Source organism: Hyla sarda, chromosome 4, assembly GCF_029499605.1.
Source record: "Hyla sarda isolate aHylSar1 chromosome 4, aHylSar1.hap1, whole genome shotgun sequence".
Lineage (NCBI taxonomy): Eukaryota > Metazoa > Chordata > Amphibia > Anura > Hylidae > Hyla > Hyla sarda.
This window is the reverse complement of record NC_079192.1, coordinates 81011153-81028823: the sequence shown is the minus strand read 5'-3', so window position 1 is coordinate 81028823 and position 17671 is coordinate 81011153. Positions and strand designations below refer to the sequence as shown.

The window sequence follows — 17671 nt, the reverse complement described above, 5'->3', positions numbered from 1 at the left end:
TCATATTCACACCCCTTTAGCCTGATTCACACCCTCTCAGCCTCATATTCATGCTCCTGTTGTAAATTAAGTCACACCCACCTGACTATTCAAGGAATAGTGTAGATAGTCACCTAAACAGAATAATCCCCATATCCACCCCAGTGTCATTGCATTAACCATTGCAGGCCCATTGTGAAAACTCCTTAGAGGCCAAACATAAAGATATCCATAACCATTTTATTACTGTTTAATACTTTAACATTTTACTTTTACATTTATATTATTTATTTTTATTTTACATAGCACAAGTAATGAATGTGAAGCTCTGTGATTAATCATTTGCTGGAATTCTGTCACCATTTCGGTGTCTGTACAGAGGGCTCCTGTTAGTTACTGGTCAGAAGTCTATATGTGGAGGCTTGGTTCTATAGAGGGGTACACACAACTGCTTATATACACAAGCAAATGATTCCTGTATTTTTGATTTCAAGGGGACCACTCTCAGAGGCAAATTTGGGATTATAAGGAGGGAGTTTCAAGTGCATTGTGCCAACAAAATAAGCCTTCTTTCACACTACAAAATTCTCTGTTTTTAAACATCCGTATGAAGTTCCGTCTGAAAACCATCTGAAAGTGGCAGTAACAAAATCCTATACGTCCGTTAGAAAATCCCATTACAGTCAATGGGATTTTCTAATAGCCATTTTAATCCATTATAGTCCGTTATTGATAACGGACGTTATTTTGTGACGGAAGATAGTTCGGAAGAAAATAGCTCATGAACTATTTCTCCAGTTACCATCTTCCGTCACAAAATAACGTCCGTTATCAATAATGGATTAAAATGGCTATTAGAAAATCCCATAGACTGTAATATCAAAACCGAATGACCAGGGAGTCAGGAGTTTATCTGGCGCAGAGAGGAACCATCAGGCAGCCAAGTAAAATCAATGGATTTATTAGATGCAACGCGTTTCGCTGCGCATGCGCAGCGAAACGCGTTGCATCTAATAAATCCATTGATTTTACTTGGCTGCCTGATGGTTCCTCTCTGCGCCAGATAAACTCCTGACTCCCTGGTCATTCAGTTTTGATTTTACTCTCACCCAGGAGGGCTGCAGTGAACCTTCTTCTATATCTCTTCTGCTCTTAACCTTGTTGTGTGTGGACGCACAACCAACTTTGGTAAGCGGCTTGGGAATCACCGTCCCCTACCCCCACCTGCAAGATCTACTGATCCCGCACATGAGGCGCCTTCCTCCCTCTCCATAGACTGTAATGGGATTTTCTAACGGACGTATAGGATTTTGTTACTGCCACTTTCAGATGGTTTTCAGACGGAACTTCATACGGATGTTTAAAAACAGCGAATTTTGTAGTGTGAGAGAAGCCTAATCCAGTTAAAGGACTTGTCCAGAATTTTATTTTTAAAAGTAGCTAAAATTTTAAAATCTAAAAACCATATTCACCTGCCATGACCGTCTGCTGCTGCCATTATGGTGAAGCCCAGTCCCACTGATCACCACTGCCTGGTCTCTGTTTTGGCAGAAAGGCTACCCAATCAATCATTGGTTTTATTGTCCACTTCTTAATGCCAGGGGACCAGAAAGTAGTGACCAGGCACTGCCAGAACGACAGCTGCAAGGGATTGCATATTTCATTTTTTTTTTTAGCTTTGTTGTGTCACTTTAAAAAATAAAAATACATTACTGGACAACCCCTTTAATAATAATAATAATAATAATAATAATAATAATAATAACATGATGGCTCCCTGCTACGACCACCGGAGACAGTTATCTGGATTGGTTCTTATTGAAAGAGGTATTCTGGTTTAACCCATTTTTTACAGATCTATTGGATAGGTGGTAAATGCTAGCTAGGCGGGGTCCAACCATTGTAACCCCCACTGATTGTCCAGGGAAAATGTTCATGGCTGAGTGCTGTATTATTTTTTGGAAGTGCCAGAAATGTTCGATGGGGTGGAAGGGTACATATTCAAGCTTAGTGATTTCTTCACATTTTGTGTGACGCCGTGTGGGGGCCATTGTTGTTGCAGCAGGGGGTTAGGTCTGGCAGTAGTGGGGCTGCTGGGCCTGAGTTGCTCGTCTTATGGGCGCTAGAGTTGTGGCAATGGTGGTCACTATCCGGCATCACACCATTTAAGCTAGGGACTGATGTGAGTTGGTGAAGTCGTGATGAGAAGAAATAGATGAATGAATAACATGAGGTTGTGCGGTCATGTATTTCTTTCTAAATTTGTGGTCCCAACTTGACTTTCTCTAAATAAACTCCAACTATGTGCAGTCTTCCTATTCTGGCAATCTGTAGAGTTCCCAGAAGTCAGGCCCACACTAGAATGTATCAACCATCCAGTAGATAAGTGGAAAATATGTTAAGCTGGAATACCTCTTAAGCAATGTTTTCTACTGAACTACTACCCAAAACCAACATGACGTTGCCTGCCCCCCCCCCCATCCCCCTGCCCAATCTGCTAAATTAAATAATAGACTTTCTAATTATCAGTTAATGCTGCCCCCTGCAGTAAGTAAAAGGTGCAGACTTTGAATTACTTATCACTGTATCTTGTTTAATGGATGGTGCGGCCCTGATGAGGGGCATAGCTATGGGTAGACCATTTTGGGAATGTGGTGATTGTCTCATAATATCATCTGTAATGTTACCAGCAAGAAGAACTGGACACAGTCATAATGGGCTCAATACAAGTCAGATCAAGAGATTTCACTATAGATATGACATATGTGAGTAGAAAGATCTTTTACCTCATTACATTATTCTGGCCATCAATTATTATTGTAGCAGCTGAACTATTATAAAGGAGACACAACTATAGCTTTACACACTGCAATAAACAATAACCTTCCATATCGTGTAACTTGTCTGTAGGACTGCGTTAAAGGGGTACTCGGGTGGAAAACTATTTTTTTCATATCAACTGGCTCCAGAAAGTTATACAGATTTTTAAATTACTTCTATTAAACATCTTAATCCTTCCAATACTTATCAGCTTCTGTAAGCTACAGAGGAAGTTGAATATTTCTTTCCAATCTGACCACAGTGCGCTCAGCTGACAGAGCAGGAGCAAATCCCCACAGCAAGCCTCTCCTGCTCCAGATAGTTCCTGACATGGACAGAGGTGTCAGCAGAGAGCAATGTGGTCAGACAGAAAGGAACAACTTACCTTCTTCTGTATTATAAAGCAGCTGATAAGTACTGGAAGGACTAAGATTGTTTAATAGAAGTAATTTACGAATCTGTTTAACTTTCTGGAGCCAGTTCAAATGGAAAAAAAAATGTTTTCCAATGGAGTACCCCTTTAAAGGGGTTATTCAAAATTAGAAACACATAGCTGGTTTCTTCTAAAAACAGAACCACATCTGCCAACAGGTTGTGTGTGGTATTATAACTTGGCTCTATTAACCGCTATAGAACTGAGCTGCAATACCACACATGAACTTAGTGGCGTAGTTTTGGAAGAAAGAAGCAGTGTTTTTCTTATTTTGGACAAACCCTACATATCTCCAAATGAATTTCACCCCTCCCCCTTCTTTCTTAACCCCCTTACACAAATCTTTCTTCTATTATTTTACTGATGAAAGAGAGTAAGAAAGAACAGAAGGCTTAAGGGAACAAAATAAATAAGTCACCATAACAGAATGACACCCATGATCACTGCTGCCCTAGGCAGGTGCCTATATTGCCTGTACAGTATGACCAGCCCTGACTGAATGATTCTGGACCTCAAGTAACCAGCGGCTGCAGGTAGAGGAATTGTTTCCATATAAAGAATTGTTTTGACCTTTTAGGAAAACCATAAATCACAAAAGTCCTTTGTACATAGAGATAACAGTGTTAACACCTCTTTAAAAAGATGCCCCGATACCCTGGTGTCGCATCCTCTCACAGTTCCAGGATTCAGAGGCCTCGGTAACCTGGCAGACGGGATCTGTTATGGCTGCTATAAAGTGGTTTCACTGCCCCGATCTCTAGGATTCTTCTCTATGTCAGAGTCATCATATTCTGAATCCATCTCAATCTTCACCTGTGGGACAGCACCGGCTGCAGTCCTAGGATAGCTGATGGCCGGTGATGGAGGGCAGGAGATCTTCAGGTGTAGGGTAATGCTAAGGAAGGAAAATCAATATGGGAAATGAGAAACAGTCTATCACAGGATGTGATGCATTCTTAGACTGTCTAGTCTATGCCTTGGTTCACACTATGGAATTTCCGATTGTAATTCAGCTTCAAAATTTCACCTGGAAATTCCGGTGCAGCAGTCTACCATTGCATTGGGATTCTGCTGCACAGTGCGCACAAATGAATTCCAGCAGGCAGATGTTCCACCACTGAAATTCCATATCCAGAAAAATTACCTTGCTCCTTCTCTCGGTAGAATCCACCTGGAATGCATTGCCTTCTATGTAATGGCAATGTACGCACTTGAAATCTCCAGCTATATCTGACAGAAATTCTGTAGTGGGTACCTAGTCTTAGCGTAGACCAACTATTAGTTGTCCTAATCTGTACCACAATCTTGCACCAGAATTTTAGCACATTTGTGGCACACAGTGTCGCCTCTTTGACCATGCCCCCCTTTACTGAAGCCATTTCCGCTTAGCTGAGGCACACAAAAACTCTGGGTTTCATTTACTATGGCTTTTCCGAGTAGATTTTGTGGTTTTTTTGTTTGTGTTGCATGTGTTGTGCGCCATCATTTTTGACAAAAAAAAAAAACCCTACTAACTTTCCACTTTACTCAGAAAACCATACAAAGGGGCAAGGCCAACAGGGAAAAGGGGCGTGTCTCCCCCCAAAAAAATTGTTAATTTCTAACGATAATTTGTTTTCCCTTAGTCCTAACAGTAGCACAGATGGGGTATTCCACCCCCCGCGAACTGGTTAGGACAGATGGAAGTTTTATTGAACCTAATTAAACAATCAGTGAAGACGCACCCACAACACCCTGTATAAGTAAGAGGGTCACCCTCTGCCCCATTGTGTAGTAACAAGAAGAACTAAAGGCAAAGAATAGAAAAAAATAACTTAACTAGGGAGGGAAAGTTGTGCTACTGTTAGGACTAAGGGAAAACAAATTATCATTAGAAATTAACGATTCCCTTATGTCCTAACCAGTAGCACAGATGGGGAAATGGCAAGCAGAAACCCTATGAGGGAGGGCTCTCATGCCTGACGGCAGATAATACTGTCCGTCCAAATGAGGAGAAATCGGCCAATCTACTGTCAAGTCTGTAGTGGGTGATAAATGTGGAGAGTGAACTCCAGGAAGCAGCTTTGCATATATGTTCCAAGGGAACAAGACTCCTTTCCGCAAAGGAGGTAGATACAGACCTGGTGGAATGAGCTTTTACAAACTCAGGAGGCTCCTTACCTTGGGATACCATGGCAATACGAATGGCATCTTTTACCCATCTACTGATGGAGGGCTTTGAAGCTTTAAGACCTCTCTAGGGTCCTGAAAAGAGAATTAGCAGATTTTCATCCTTCCTAAACTCCAAAGATCTTCTTATATAGATCTAGAGACATCTCGAGATATCTAGGCAATGAAGAGCACTATCTTCATTGGAGGATGGAGGAGGAGAAAATACTGGCAGGGATATAACTTAATATTTTGGAATGATGGAACTTTAGGTATAAAGGATGGTATAAATCCGAGTAACACTCGATCTGGCAAAAATTTAGTATATGGTTCAAGTGCCGAGAGCGCTTGAAGTTCCCCAATCCTTTTGGCTGATGTGATTGCCAGTAAAAAAGTTATTTTAATGGTAACAAATTTCATGTCCACCTCCTCCAAGGGCTCAAAGGGGGGAGATGCTAACCCCTTGAGCACCATCGATAAGTCCCATGCTGGGACAGGTTGTATAATTGTAGGTTTTAACCTTGAGGATCCCCTCAAGAATGTTTTGACTAGTGGGTCTTGATACAATGGTTTATTGAGAAAGGCAGAGATGGCTGATACCTGAACTCTGAGTGTGGAAGGAGATAGATTCTTGTCTAATCCCTCCTGGAGAAAGTTGAGGATTGTGGCAACAGCTGGATTCTGTCCAGGTAGTTGTTTCTTGGAGCACCAAGACTGAAAAGTTGTCCAAATTCTTTTATAGGCTCTGTTAGTGGACTCCGCTCTGGAATGCGAGAGGGTATTCAAGACCGCACTAGAAAGCCCTTCTAGATGTGGAAGGGACTGGTCAACCTCCAGGCTGTCAGGTTGAACATTTGAAGATTTGAGCAGCTGTGAGTGTCCCCCGACACTAGTGCTTGCTCTGGGGGAAGCCTCCAGAATTGTCCCCGACTCATTTGCAAGAGTTGGGTAAACCAAGCTCTCTTGGGCCAAAATGGAATTATGGCTATGACAGAGGCTTGGTCCTGCCTGATTTTCATCAATACCCTTGGGATCAAGGAAATTGGAGGGAAGATGTAGGCCAGCCTGAACCTCCATGGGATTGAGAGAGCATCGATTGCTACTGGGTTGTCTTCCCTGTACAGGGAACAAAATCTCACCACTTTGGTGTTGAACCTTGTTGCCATAAGATCTATTTCTGGCACACCCCACCTGAGTGTTATTTGTTTGAACATCTCTGGATGGAGAGACCATTCTCCAGTTGAAAGTCCTCTGCTCAGGCGGTCGGCGATCACATTGAGAGATCCCCGAATGTGAACTGCCGAAAGATGGGTTAGGTTCCTCTCTGCCCAATCCAAGATCAGACCCACCTCTCTGAGGAGGCTTTGTGATCGAGTGCCTCCCTGCTTGTTGATGTACAATACAGCAGTCATGCTGTCAGATTGGATCTTTACTGCTTTCCCTTGAAGAAGAGAAGCAAAGTGGAGGAGTGCTAATCTGATGGCTCGAATCTCGAGGAGATTGGAGGTTAACCCTCTCTCCCGTGGAGACCAAGATCCCCGCACTAACAGATCCAAGAGATGCGCTCCCCAACCTACAAGGGACGCGTCGGTAGTAAGTATGATCCAAGAGGGTTGGATCATTGACTTGCCGTCCTCGAGGTGAGACCACCATCTGAGAGAGGACCGGACTCGATAAGACAGGGAGTGGCACTTGTTTAGGCCCGAGGGCCTGAGATTCCATGTGGCGAGCACCTCTGATTGAAGAGGGCGTAGATGCCAAAGAGCCCAAGGAACCGCATCCACGGTAGCGGACATAAGTCCCAACATCTGCATGAGAGTGCGAATGGATACTCTCCGGGGTACAGAGAGAAAAAGGGCTGATTCTTGAACCCGAGATTTCCTCTCGGGAGAGAGGTAAAGTGTCATGGAGATTGAGTCGACTATGAAGCCGAGGAACCTCACTGAGGTCGTTGGGAGGAAATTGGATTTGGCCCAATTGACTATCCACCCTAACTGGTGAAGGAAGGGTACTGCTAGTTGCAGATGTTGGGACAGGATCGCAGAAGAAAGAGCTCTGAGGAGCCAATCGTCTAGGTAGGGAACGATGCTGAGCCCCTGGAGCCTTAGAGCAGCAACTACCGCTAGCACCACTTTGGTAAATGTGTGTGGGGCCGAAGAAATTCCAAACGGGAGGGCTACAAACTGGAGGTGTTTTAGTACTCCCCCTACCTGAACTGCGATCCTTAGATACTTTCTGGATACCGGATGAATAGGAATATGAAGGTAAGCATCCTTTAGATCCAGAGTAGCCAGGTAATCCCCTGGCGAGATGAGGTTGACCACAGATTGAATAGTTTCCATACGAAAGCGTTTGTGCTTTACATACTGATTGAGATATCTCAGATCTATAATCATCCGCCAGTCTCCTGTTACCTTGGGAACTAGGAAGACTGGAGAATAAATTCCTGACCCCCGCTCTGCAAGAGGAACTTCCTCTAAGGCATTCTTCTGGATGTATTCCAGAATGTAAGTTTCTAGCGCCCCCTGTTTGATTGGTGAAAGAACTCTTGTCTCCACATAATTGGATGGGGGAATTGATTCGAGGTCTATCGAATAACCATCCGAGATTAATCTCAGGACCCAAGGTTCCTGAATGTGGAGGGACCAGGCGCTTGAAAAATGGTGAAGACGACCACCAACTGGAATCTGGGGGGCAGGATGGGAAACTGGAAAGGTCACCTCGGCAAGGAACCCAGAGCTTCGTAGAAGCCCGCAGTCAGAGCTTTCTGTTGTCTTTGGGGCCACGGGAGCGTTTTCCGCCCCGGCGTTGATTACCCCAGTCTCTCTGAGGCTTAGGCTGGGGGGCTGATCCGCCCCCAGAACGCCACCCTCGACCACGAAAGGAGGAATAAGGGAGGGACTTACCTTTCTTGTCAGAAAGTCCCTCCATAATGCGGTCCAGCTCAGCTCCGAAAAGAATGCCGGGTTCGTAAGGCATAGCACATAAGGTGTTCTTGGAAGAGTTGTCAACCTTCCAAGGTTTTAACCACAGAGGACGTCGTCCAGAAGCCAGGGCCATATTTGGAGGCCAATTTAAGATGCTGGGTGGAAGCATCGCACAAAAAATCAACGGCCAGATTGGTCGTCTTGAAGGATGAAAGAATTTCATCCCTAGGAACCCCCTGGTCCAAATCCGACTGGATGTTAGAAAGGCGGGTCTTTAAAAAGTTTGCTACCTCTGAGCAAGCTATCGCCACTGATGCAGACGCAGAAGCAGTGGAGTAGGAGCGCCTCATGGCACAGTCAGCCTTTCGATCCATTGGATCCTGCAAGGAAGACCCATCCTCAGCAGGGACTACTGTCCTCTTGGACAGTTTGGCAACTGCCATATCATCCTTAGGGACAGGGCCCCAGGAGGAAAGCTGAGATTCCTGTATAGGAAACATGGTCTTAAATCTTTTGGTTAAGACCGGACCCTTTTCTGTTTTTTTCCATTCTGTTCTAAGCACGGACAGAAGGGTATCATCCGCTTTAAAGACCCTAGGTCCCTTAGAGGTGGAGGTAGAGGCTTCCCCGGGATCAACATCCTGGTCCCCCGACCGGATGGATCTCAGAAGACGCTGGGTCTTTTCCAGCGGAAAGAAATAGGATGCAGCGACCTCCTCATCCGAAGAGGAGGACTTGGAATCTTCTCTCTCCTGATCCACAGACGTCTCCATTCTGGGAGGTGAAGAAGGTCTGGCGCGTTTCTGAGAGACAACGTGTTTCAGCTCCTCAATAGAGGCTTGAATGGCCGACATGTTAGAGGAGACCCACACATACATATCTTGGACTGTAGGCTCAGTCTGGTGGGAAGGTAGAGACTTAGCCCTACAAGGAGGGCACCTGGAAAATTCATAATTATCCTCAAGGGGAGTATTGCAGTCATGGCAAGAGAGGTGCTTGCGCTTGGCGGATCTTTTTGCCAAGCCTTCACGATCCCCTGAGCCCTCGGTCGACATATCTAGATAAATATGAGAGGAGGATTAGATAATGTAGCGGCAAGAAAAAAATTGCGGCTAGCTAAAATATAATTTAAAATACCCAAAGTTCTCAGCAAGAGACCAGGTAAGAGATAGAGATAGGGAATCAGTAGTATCCGCAAGGATGCACTACTAAACTCAAAAAGACAGGACTGTGGAAGTACCAACAGCTCTGCGCTCTAGGAGGCTGAATGACAGCCTAGGGGGAGTTTAAATATCCCCCTGGCTGGCGCCAAAACAAGACTCTGCCCACAAGGCGGAGTTACAGAGAGATAAAGAAATCTTGTCTTAAAAAACAGGAAAAAAAGGAACCCTAAGTTAGAGGGTTATAGAAAGAGGCTCCCCGCTCGGTTTCGCCGCATTATTAGCAAAAACGGCGCAAAAAAACGAGCCGGGAAGCAAAGAGAGAAACAGGAAGTGACGTCAGACGCCGCTGACGCACTTCCGGCCGGGGCCGCGATTGGAGTCGCGGCTCCGAGGTACAGAAGCAGATGGGCGCAAACCATGCCCAGATTTGCAAGTAAGAAAACCCCCCCCCTACTCATATAACAGGAGTAAGGGGGTCACCATCTGTCCCACTGTCCGGGAGGACAGAAAATAACACAATGGGGCAGAGGGTGACCCTCTTACTTATACAGGGTGTTGTGGGTGTGTCTTCACTGATTGTTTAATTAGGTTCAATAAAACTTCCATCTGTCCTAACCAGTTCGCGGGGGGTGGAATACCCCATCTGTGCTACTGGTTAGGACGTAAGGGAACCTATATTTTCAAAAGATACCTACAAATGTACTAATTGTTTCCACATAAAATGTGGTGGATTTGAGCTCTGGAAAACTTGACAGCTCAGAGTATGTGTAAAAAGAGCAAAACGTAGAGAAAATCACCAAATACAACATATAATAAATAGTAAATACCATGGAAAAATACCTGTCGGGAACAAAAAACCCAAACAAAACTACACCCCACTCTTAGTAAACGAGGCCCAGTGACTATACACTTGGGCACCGCTGGGTAGTAAGCCTAAATATATACCGTATATACTCGAGTATAAGACGAGTTTTTCAGCATGATTTTTCGTGCTGAAAACGCCTCCCTCGGCTTATACTCGAGTGAACTCTCCGCCGTTGCCTTGATGACTACGACGCACAGGGACGTTCATGCGCAACGTCCCTGTGCGTCGTCGTCAAGGCAACGTCACTAGTCCGGGGCTGGGCCTGGAGCGGAGAAGAGGGTCCCCCCGGTGAAAATGGACAGCCAGCAATGACTAACCCTCCCCACCGGACGGTCCCTGCAGCATAGATGGCCCAGACCAGCTCACCCTAACTTCCCGCCGAGGGGAGTACAAAACAAAAAGGGGGGGGGGGCTGGATGATGAAGAAGGCCGCAGTGGTCTTCAATCTGCGGACCTCCAGAGGTTTCAAAACTACAACTCCCAGCATGCCTGGACAGCCGATGGCTGTCTGGGAATGCTGGGAGTTGTAGTTTTGCAACATCTGGAGGTCCGCAGGTTGAAGACCACTGATAAAGGGATTGACAGGCGGTGATGATGAAGGGGGGGGGGGAGATGATGACGGGGGTCTGGATGATGACAGGGGGGGATGATGTATTTCCCACCCTAGGCTTATTGTCGAGTCTATAACTTTTCCTGGGTTTTTGGGGTGAAATTAGGGGGCTCGGCTTATATTCGGGTCGGCTTATACTCGAGTATTTTTAAAAAAATGGTGGTCAATGGGAACCGTACTGAACCGTATGTGCGTACGGTTCCATCCGGTTTGCACAATACAGTTTTGCAGTTTGACCATGCGCAGTGCACACCAAAAGCTCTTCCCACAAATAGAACAAGAAAAACTTTATTTAATTAAGGACAAACATAAAACCGCATCCGTTATTTTTCCCATAAAACATATTAAACCGTATGCAACCGGATATCCGTTTTCAAACCATATACGGTTTAAAACCATACAGAGGTATATACGGTTGTACACAGTTGTATATGGTTCGGTCTTGTTTTGAGACATACGTTTTTTTTTACAAAAAAACTGATACGGGAACCGTATTGCAAAAACTAGATGTGAATGCAGCATGAGCACAAAAATTGCTCCACAATTCTGGAGTAAAGTTGCCTATAATAGTTGGTATAAAGTTAGACAACTGTGGGGGAGATTTATCATTGTGTGATTGGCTACACATGTTTTGAAAACTAACATCCAAGGCTCATATTATGTGTATGTGCTCATATTTATGGACATTTATCAACGGGTTTAGTTAGGTTTTCTTTACTATAATTGTCGCAACTGCGACTACACGATTTTTCGTGCGACATTTTGACTGGAAAGCGAGAAAAGCAAGTTTTCCAAAAATTAACTATGTAGTAATAATTTTAAAATGGACTACGGGTAGTCAGGTATTTATTAACTGCGACAGTCGCAACTGCGCAAAAAAAAGTCGCAACAGCGTTAAAAATTGACTAAATTTACTCCAGCTCAAACATGGAGCTGAAAAAGCTACTACCAAAGGAAAAAAGGAAAAATTGCTTACGTGAAAGAAAATTATCAACAGGATGAAACCAGTTGATAAATAAGTCACACGTAAGCAAAAAAAAAGTAAGGAAAAAATTACTAAAAAAAAGAATACATAAGCAAACATTGATAAATGTCCCTCATTATGTGTATGTGCTCATATTACGTGTATGTGCTCATATTATGTGTATGTGGGCCTAATTTATCAAAAAGTCACACACAGTGGGATAAATTTGGCGCATGTGCACGTGTGGGATTTTTGCTTTTGAGATGTTGCAAGCAAGTTTTGTCAGTAAATAGAGAGCGGGTATTGGAGAAATACACATTTGGAGAAAAGCACATCGTAAATTCACAGCCGTTGCAAAGTCAAAGGGCAAAATCATTCAAGTAAGCAAGTTTGGAAAAAAATCACAAAACCATTAATGCCCCAAATTTGCACCTTTTTCACACATCTAGATGTGTAAAATTATTGATGAATTCCCCCCAGTGTTATTGTACAGCATGATCCATTGTGTTAAAGGAGTATTCCAGAAAAAAAAACTACTTCTTTTTTTTATATCAACTGTCTTCAGAAAGTTAAACAGATTTGTAAATGACTTCTATTAAAAAAATCTTAATCCTTCCAATAATTATCAGCTGCTGAAGTTGAGTTGTTCTTTTCTGTCGGGCAACAGTGCTCTCTGCTGACATCTCTGCTTGTCTTGGGAACTGCACAGAGTAGAAGAGGTTTCTACTCTGGACAGTTCCCGAGACAGGTGTCATCAGAGAGCACTTAGACAGAAAAGAACAACTCTACTTCAGCAGCTCATAAGTACTGAAAGGATTAAGATTTTTTTTATAGAAGTAATTTACAAATCTGTTTAACTTTCTGGAGCCAGTTGATATATATATATATATATATATATATATATATGTTTTTTCCTGGACAACCCCTAACATCTGGCGCATCTTCATCCTGCTTAGTCCAAGTTTACTTTACTGTGTAAATATTAGACGGGATTAATAAATCTGACCCGGTGATGTTGGCTGCAAAAGGGAGGAGGTGTATGCAGTAGGAGCCAAGTACACACATTGCCAATTCTTACCGTACTTAATTTTTTTAATGCTGATGTAAGTGGAGCACAAATGCCTGGCTGACGCCTTTTGGCTGCAAGCGTCTGACAACTCATGTGTTTTCACCGTAACTTTTTTGTACATACCACATTAACTCACCTGCGATCAATATCTGATCCATTGGCAGAGGAATCTGAATGCAGCGCCCCTGGATGGCCAGTTCTCTCCTTTAAAAAAAAAAAATTCCACACAGGCCGAGTTAGCAAATTATCTTTGAACTCAGGATGGTACGGCTGCAAATACGGAGTGCAGTGTTTCCCAATCAGGGTGCCTCCAGCTGTTGCAAAACTACAACTCCCAGCATGCAAATATGATATGAATAAGCTCCTTCCCAAATAAGTTTGAATCGCCCCCCCCTTTCCTAATTTTTCAAATAAAATTATGTAAACATAAATAACAAACATGTTTAGTATCGCTGCATGAGGTCTGAAAATATTAAAATATAATGTTAAAGGATAAGTATAATGAAGAAAAACTTATCCCCTATCCGAAGGATAGGGGATAAGTTTTAGATCACGGGGGTCCGAGCGCTGGGGCCCCCCGCGATCTCCTGTTTGGAGCCCCGGTTCTCCAGCACAGGAGTGCGTCATGACACCCGCCCGAATCGGAGGCCACCATGCCCCCTCCATAAAACTCTATGGGAGAGCCGAAGATTGCTGATCAGCTCAAACCACCCAAACTCAAACCACCTGCAAAATTTGCTAACATTAAATTATTTTCTTTTCAATTTTGCCCTGCAATTATTTATTTATTTATTTTTGCTTTGCAAATGATTTTGTTGTAAAATGAGTCATTATAAAGTGCAATTTGTCCTCCATAATACAAGTCCACATGTGGCCCTGTAGGTGGATAATTGAAGGAGTTATGGCTATTAGAAAGCGAGCAGGAAAAAAATTAAAACTTACTGTGTCCTTAAAAGGGTATTCCAGGAAAAAGCTTTTTTTTTTTTAATATCAACTGGCTCCAGAAAGTGAAACAGATTTGTAAATTACTTCGATTAAAAAATCTTAATCCTTTCAATAATTATCAGCTGCTGAAGTTGAGTTGTTCTTTTCTGTCTGGCAACAGTGCTCTCTCCTGACATCTCTGCTTGTCTCGGGAACTGCACAGAGTAGAAGAGGTTTGCTATGGGGATTTGCTTATAAACTGGGCGTTTCCCGAGACACGTGTCATCAGGGAGCACTTAGACAGAAAAGAACAACTCAACTTCAGCAGCTCATAAGTACTAAAAGGATTAAGATTTTTTAATAGAAGTAATTTACAAATCTGTTTAACTTTCTAATGCCAGTTGATATATAACAGTTTTTTCCTGGATAACCCCTTTAAGGCAATGTTCCCTAACCGGGGTGCCTCCAGCTGTTGCAAAACTACAACTCCCAGCTGCAACTTCGGCTGTCCGGGCATGCTGGGAATTGTAGTTTTGCAACAGCTGAAGGCACCCTCGGTGGGAAACACTGACATAGTGTGATCCTGCCCTCCACTGACTCACATGTGGCGGTAGTGTGCTGTCCAGCCAATCACAATGCAGCAAAAACACATGAGATTTACCAATATGAGGGATGATTTATCAAAACCTGTGCAAAGGAAAAGTGGAGCAGTTGCCCATAACAACTCACAGCCTTTTAAAAAAAATAAAATAAAAGAAGCCATCTTATTGGTTGCTATGGGCAACTGCTCCACTTTACCTCTGCACAGGTTTTGATAAATCTCCCCCATGGTTATTGGCTGCCTGGCACACTAGGGACATAACCTAGAAGTACTGATTGAAGTCTTCAGGCACAGACTGTAGTGCCCAGCCTCGCCCCTATTAACTTGTGCTTTAAAGGGGTACTCCGCTGCTTAGACATCCAAAGGATAGGGGATAAGATGCCTGATCGCGGGAGTCCCGCTGCTGGGGACCCCCGGGATCAAGCACGTGGCACCCTGTGTATAATCAGTCCCCGGAGAATGTTCGCTCTGAGTCTGATTACCGGCGACCACAGGGCCGACGGCGTGTGATGTCACTCCTCCGCCCCCCCCCCCCCGTGTGACGTCATGCTCTGCCCCTCAATGCAAGCCTACGGGAGGGGGCGTGATAGCTGTCCCATAGGCTTGCATTGAGGGGTGGAGGTGTGACATCACACGCCGTCGGCCCTGTGGTCGCCGGTAATCAGACCCGGAGCGAACACGCTCCGGGGAGTGATTATAAACGAGGTGCCACGTGCAAGATCCTGGGGTCCCCAGCGGCGGGACCCCTGCGATCAGGCATCTTATCCCCTATCCTTTGGATAGGGGATAAGATGTCTAAGCACCGGAGTACCCCTTTAAATAATAATGTAGGTGAAATGTAAAGCAATGTATCTGTTATATATAGCAAAGGGGAACAGGGTAGAGTGCAACATGAAAAATAAGAGTAAAATTTGGCTGCCTATTTTACATTACGCGCACATCTCTATCAATCACAGTCAAAAATGCGCACGTAGAATAAAATATGAACTGATTTTTACACTGCGTGACCATAGCCTATCAAGTGGTGTCTATCACATGACCAGGACAGACTGTTTCAAACTAATAGTAAATAAGGAAGGTTCTTAATGACAGCAAGCAGTGATCTTGATAAACCTTTATTGTGAAAGTATATTAGAAAATCAAATAACTTTCCATTATACAAACAAAAACCTGTACTTGCTAAAACTAGAATACCCTCCATAAGTGTTCCCTAGACACAACGTCATACGACATCCAAGAAAAACAATCATTGAATATAAAGTGCACACCACTAAGTAGACAGTGGGGCAAAAAAGAATTTAGTCAGCCACCAATTGTGCAAGTTCTCCCACTTAAAAAGATGAGAGAGTCCTGTAATTTTCGTCATAGGTATACTTCAACTATGAGAGACATAATGCTAAAAAAAATCCATAAAATCACATTGTCTGATTTTTAAAGAATTTATTTGCAAATTATGGTGGAAAATAAGTATTTGGTCAATAACAAAAGTTTCTCTCAATATTTTGTTATATACCCTTTGTTGGCAATGACAGAGGTCATATGTTTTCTGTAAGTCCTCACAAGGTTTTAACACACTGTTGCTGGTATTTTGGCCCATTCCTCCATGCAGATCTCCTCTAGAGCAGTGATGTTTTGGGGCTGTCGCTGGGCAACAGGGACTTTCAACTCCCTCTAAAGGTTTTCTATGGGGGTGAGATCTGGGGACTGGTGAGATCTGGCTAGGCCACCCCAGGACCTTGAAATGCTTCTTACGAAGCCACTCCTTCGTTTCCCTGGTGGTGTGTTTGGGATCATTGTCATGCTGAAAGACCCAGCCACATTTCATCTTCAATGCCCTTACTGATGGAAGGAGGTTTTCACTCAAAATCTCACAATACATGGCCCCATTCATTCTTTCTTTTACACAGATCAGTCGTCCTGGTCCCTTAGCAGAAAAACAGCGCCAAAGCATGATGTTTCCACTCCTATGTTTCACAGTAGGTATGGTGTTCTTTGGATGCAACTCAGCATTCTTGCTCCTCCAAACACGACGAGTTGAGTTTTTACCAAAAAGTTCTACCGGTACTTTGGTTTCATCTGACCATATGACATTCTCCCAATACTCTTCTGGATCATCCAAATGCTTCAGATGGGCCCGGACATGTACTGGCTTAAGCATGGGGACATGTCTGGCACTGCATGATTTGAGTCCCTGGTGGCGAAGTGTGTTACTGATGGTAGCCTTTGTTACTTTGGTCCCAGCTCTCTGAAGGTCACTCACTAGGTCCCCCCAAGTGGTTCTAAGATTTTTTTCTCACCGTTCTTGTGATCATTTTGACACCAAGGGATGAGATCTTGCATGGAGCCCCAGGGCGAAGGAGATTATCAGTGGTCTTGTATGTCTTCCATTTTCTAATAATTGCTCCCACAGTTTATTCCTTCACACCAAGCTGCTTGCCTATTTCAGATTCAGTCTTCCCAGCCTGGTTCAGGTCTACAATTTTGTTTCTGGTGTCCTTCGACAGCTCTTTGGTCTTGGCCATAGTGAAGTTTGGAGTGTGACTGAGGTTGTGGACAGATGTCTTTTATACTGATAACAAGTTCAAACAGGAGCCAATAATACAGGTAACGAGTGGAGGACAGAGGAGACTCTTAAAGAAGAAGTTACAGGTCTGTGAGAGCCAGAAATCTTGCTTATTTATAGGTGACCAAATACTTATTTTCCACCATAATTTGCAAATAAATTCAGACAATGTGAACATCTTTTTAAGTGGGAGAACTTGCACAATTGATGGCTGACTAAATACTTTTTAGCCCCACTGTATATGAAATCACAAAATAGCTTTATTAAATATCAAAATGTTAATAGGTCACATACAAGGGGACAATTAAAAGCAATTAAAATGTTCACTAAGAGCCACCACACAACCTCTAAGCAGGGCCAAGAACCCCTCCTCCTAAAATGAATGATGAATTATACAAAGGTGCTCCCGGTACTGTGCTATGCAAAAACAATCAAAGTGTTCCCATACACAGAATGTAATACCACCTGATTGCTTAAATAATGTAACTATTGTGTACAAGATAATGCATTGGAACATAGATGCTGTTTAGTGTAAACAATGATACTGTTCACATAACTGTAGGTATAAATATGACCGAACCCAACACAATATTAGTTGTTATGAA

General features: G+C 43.5%; 1 protein-coding gene across 4 annotated transcripts in view; it reads right to left on the bottom strand.

Moving 5' to 3' along the window:
• Positions 1 to 3001: 3001 nt before the first annotated feature.
• SLC4A5 (solute carrier family 4 member 5) overlaps positions 3002 to 17671 on the bottom strand; it is a 193694-nt gene continuing 179024 nt past the window's right edge. For all 4 annotated transcript variants that reach the window (XM_056571490.1, XM_056571491.1, XM_056571492.1 and 1 more), the window contains 2 exons: positions 13115 to 13182; positions 3002 to 4127 (listed from right to left, as the gene is read on the bottom strand). In XM_056571490.1, coding sequence (XP_056427465.1) covers positions 3962 to 4127; positions 13115 to 13182 — 234 coding nt within the window. In that variant the 3' untranslated portion in view covers positions 3002 to 3961. The remainder of the gene's footprint in view (positions 4128 to 13114; positions 13183 to 17671) is intronic.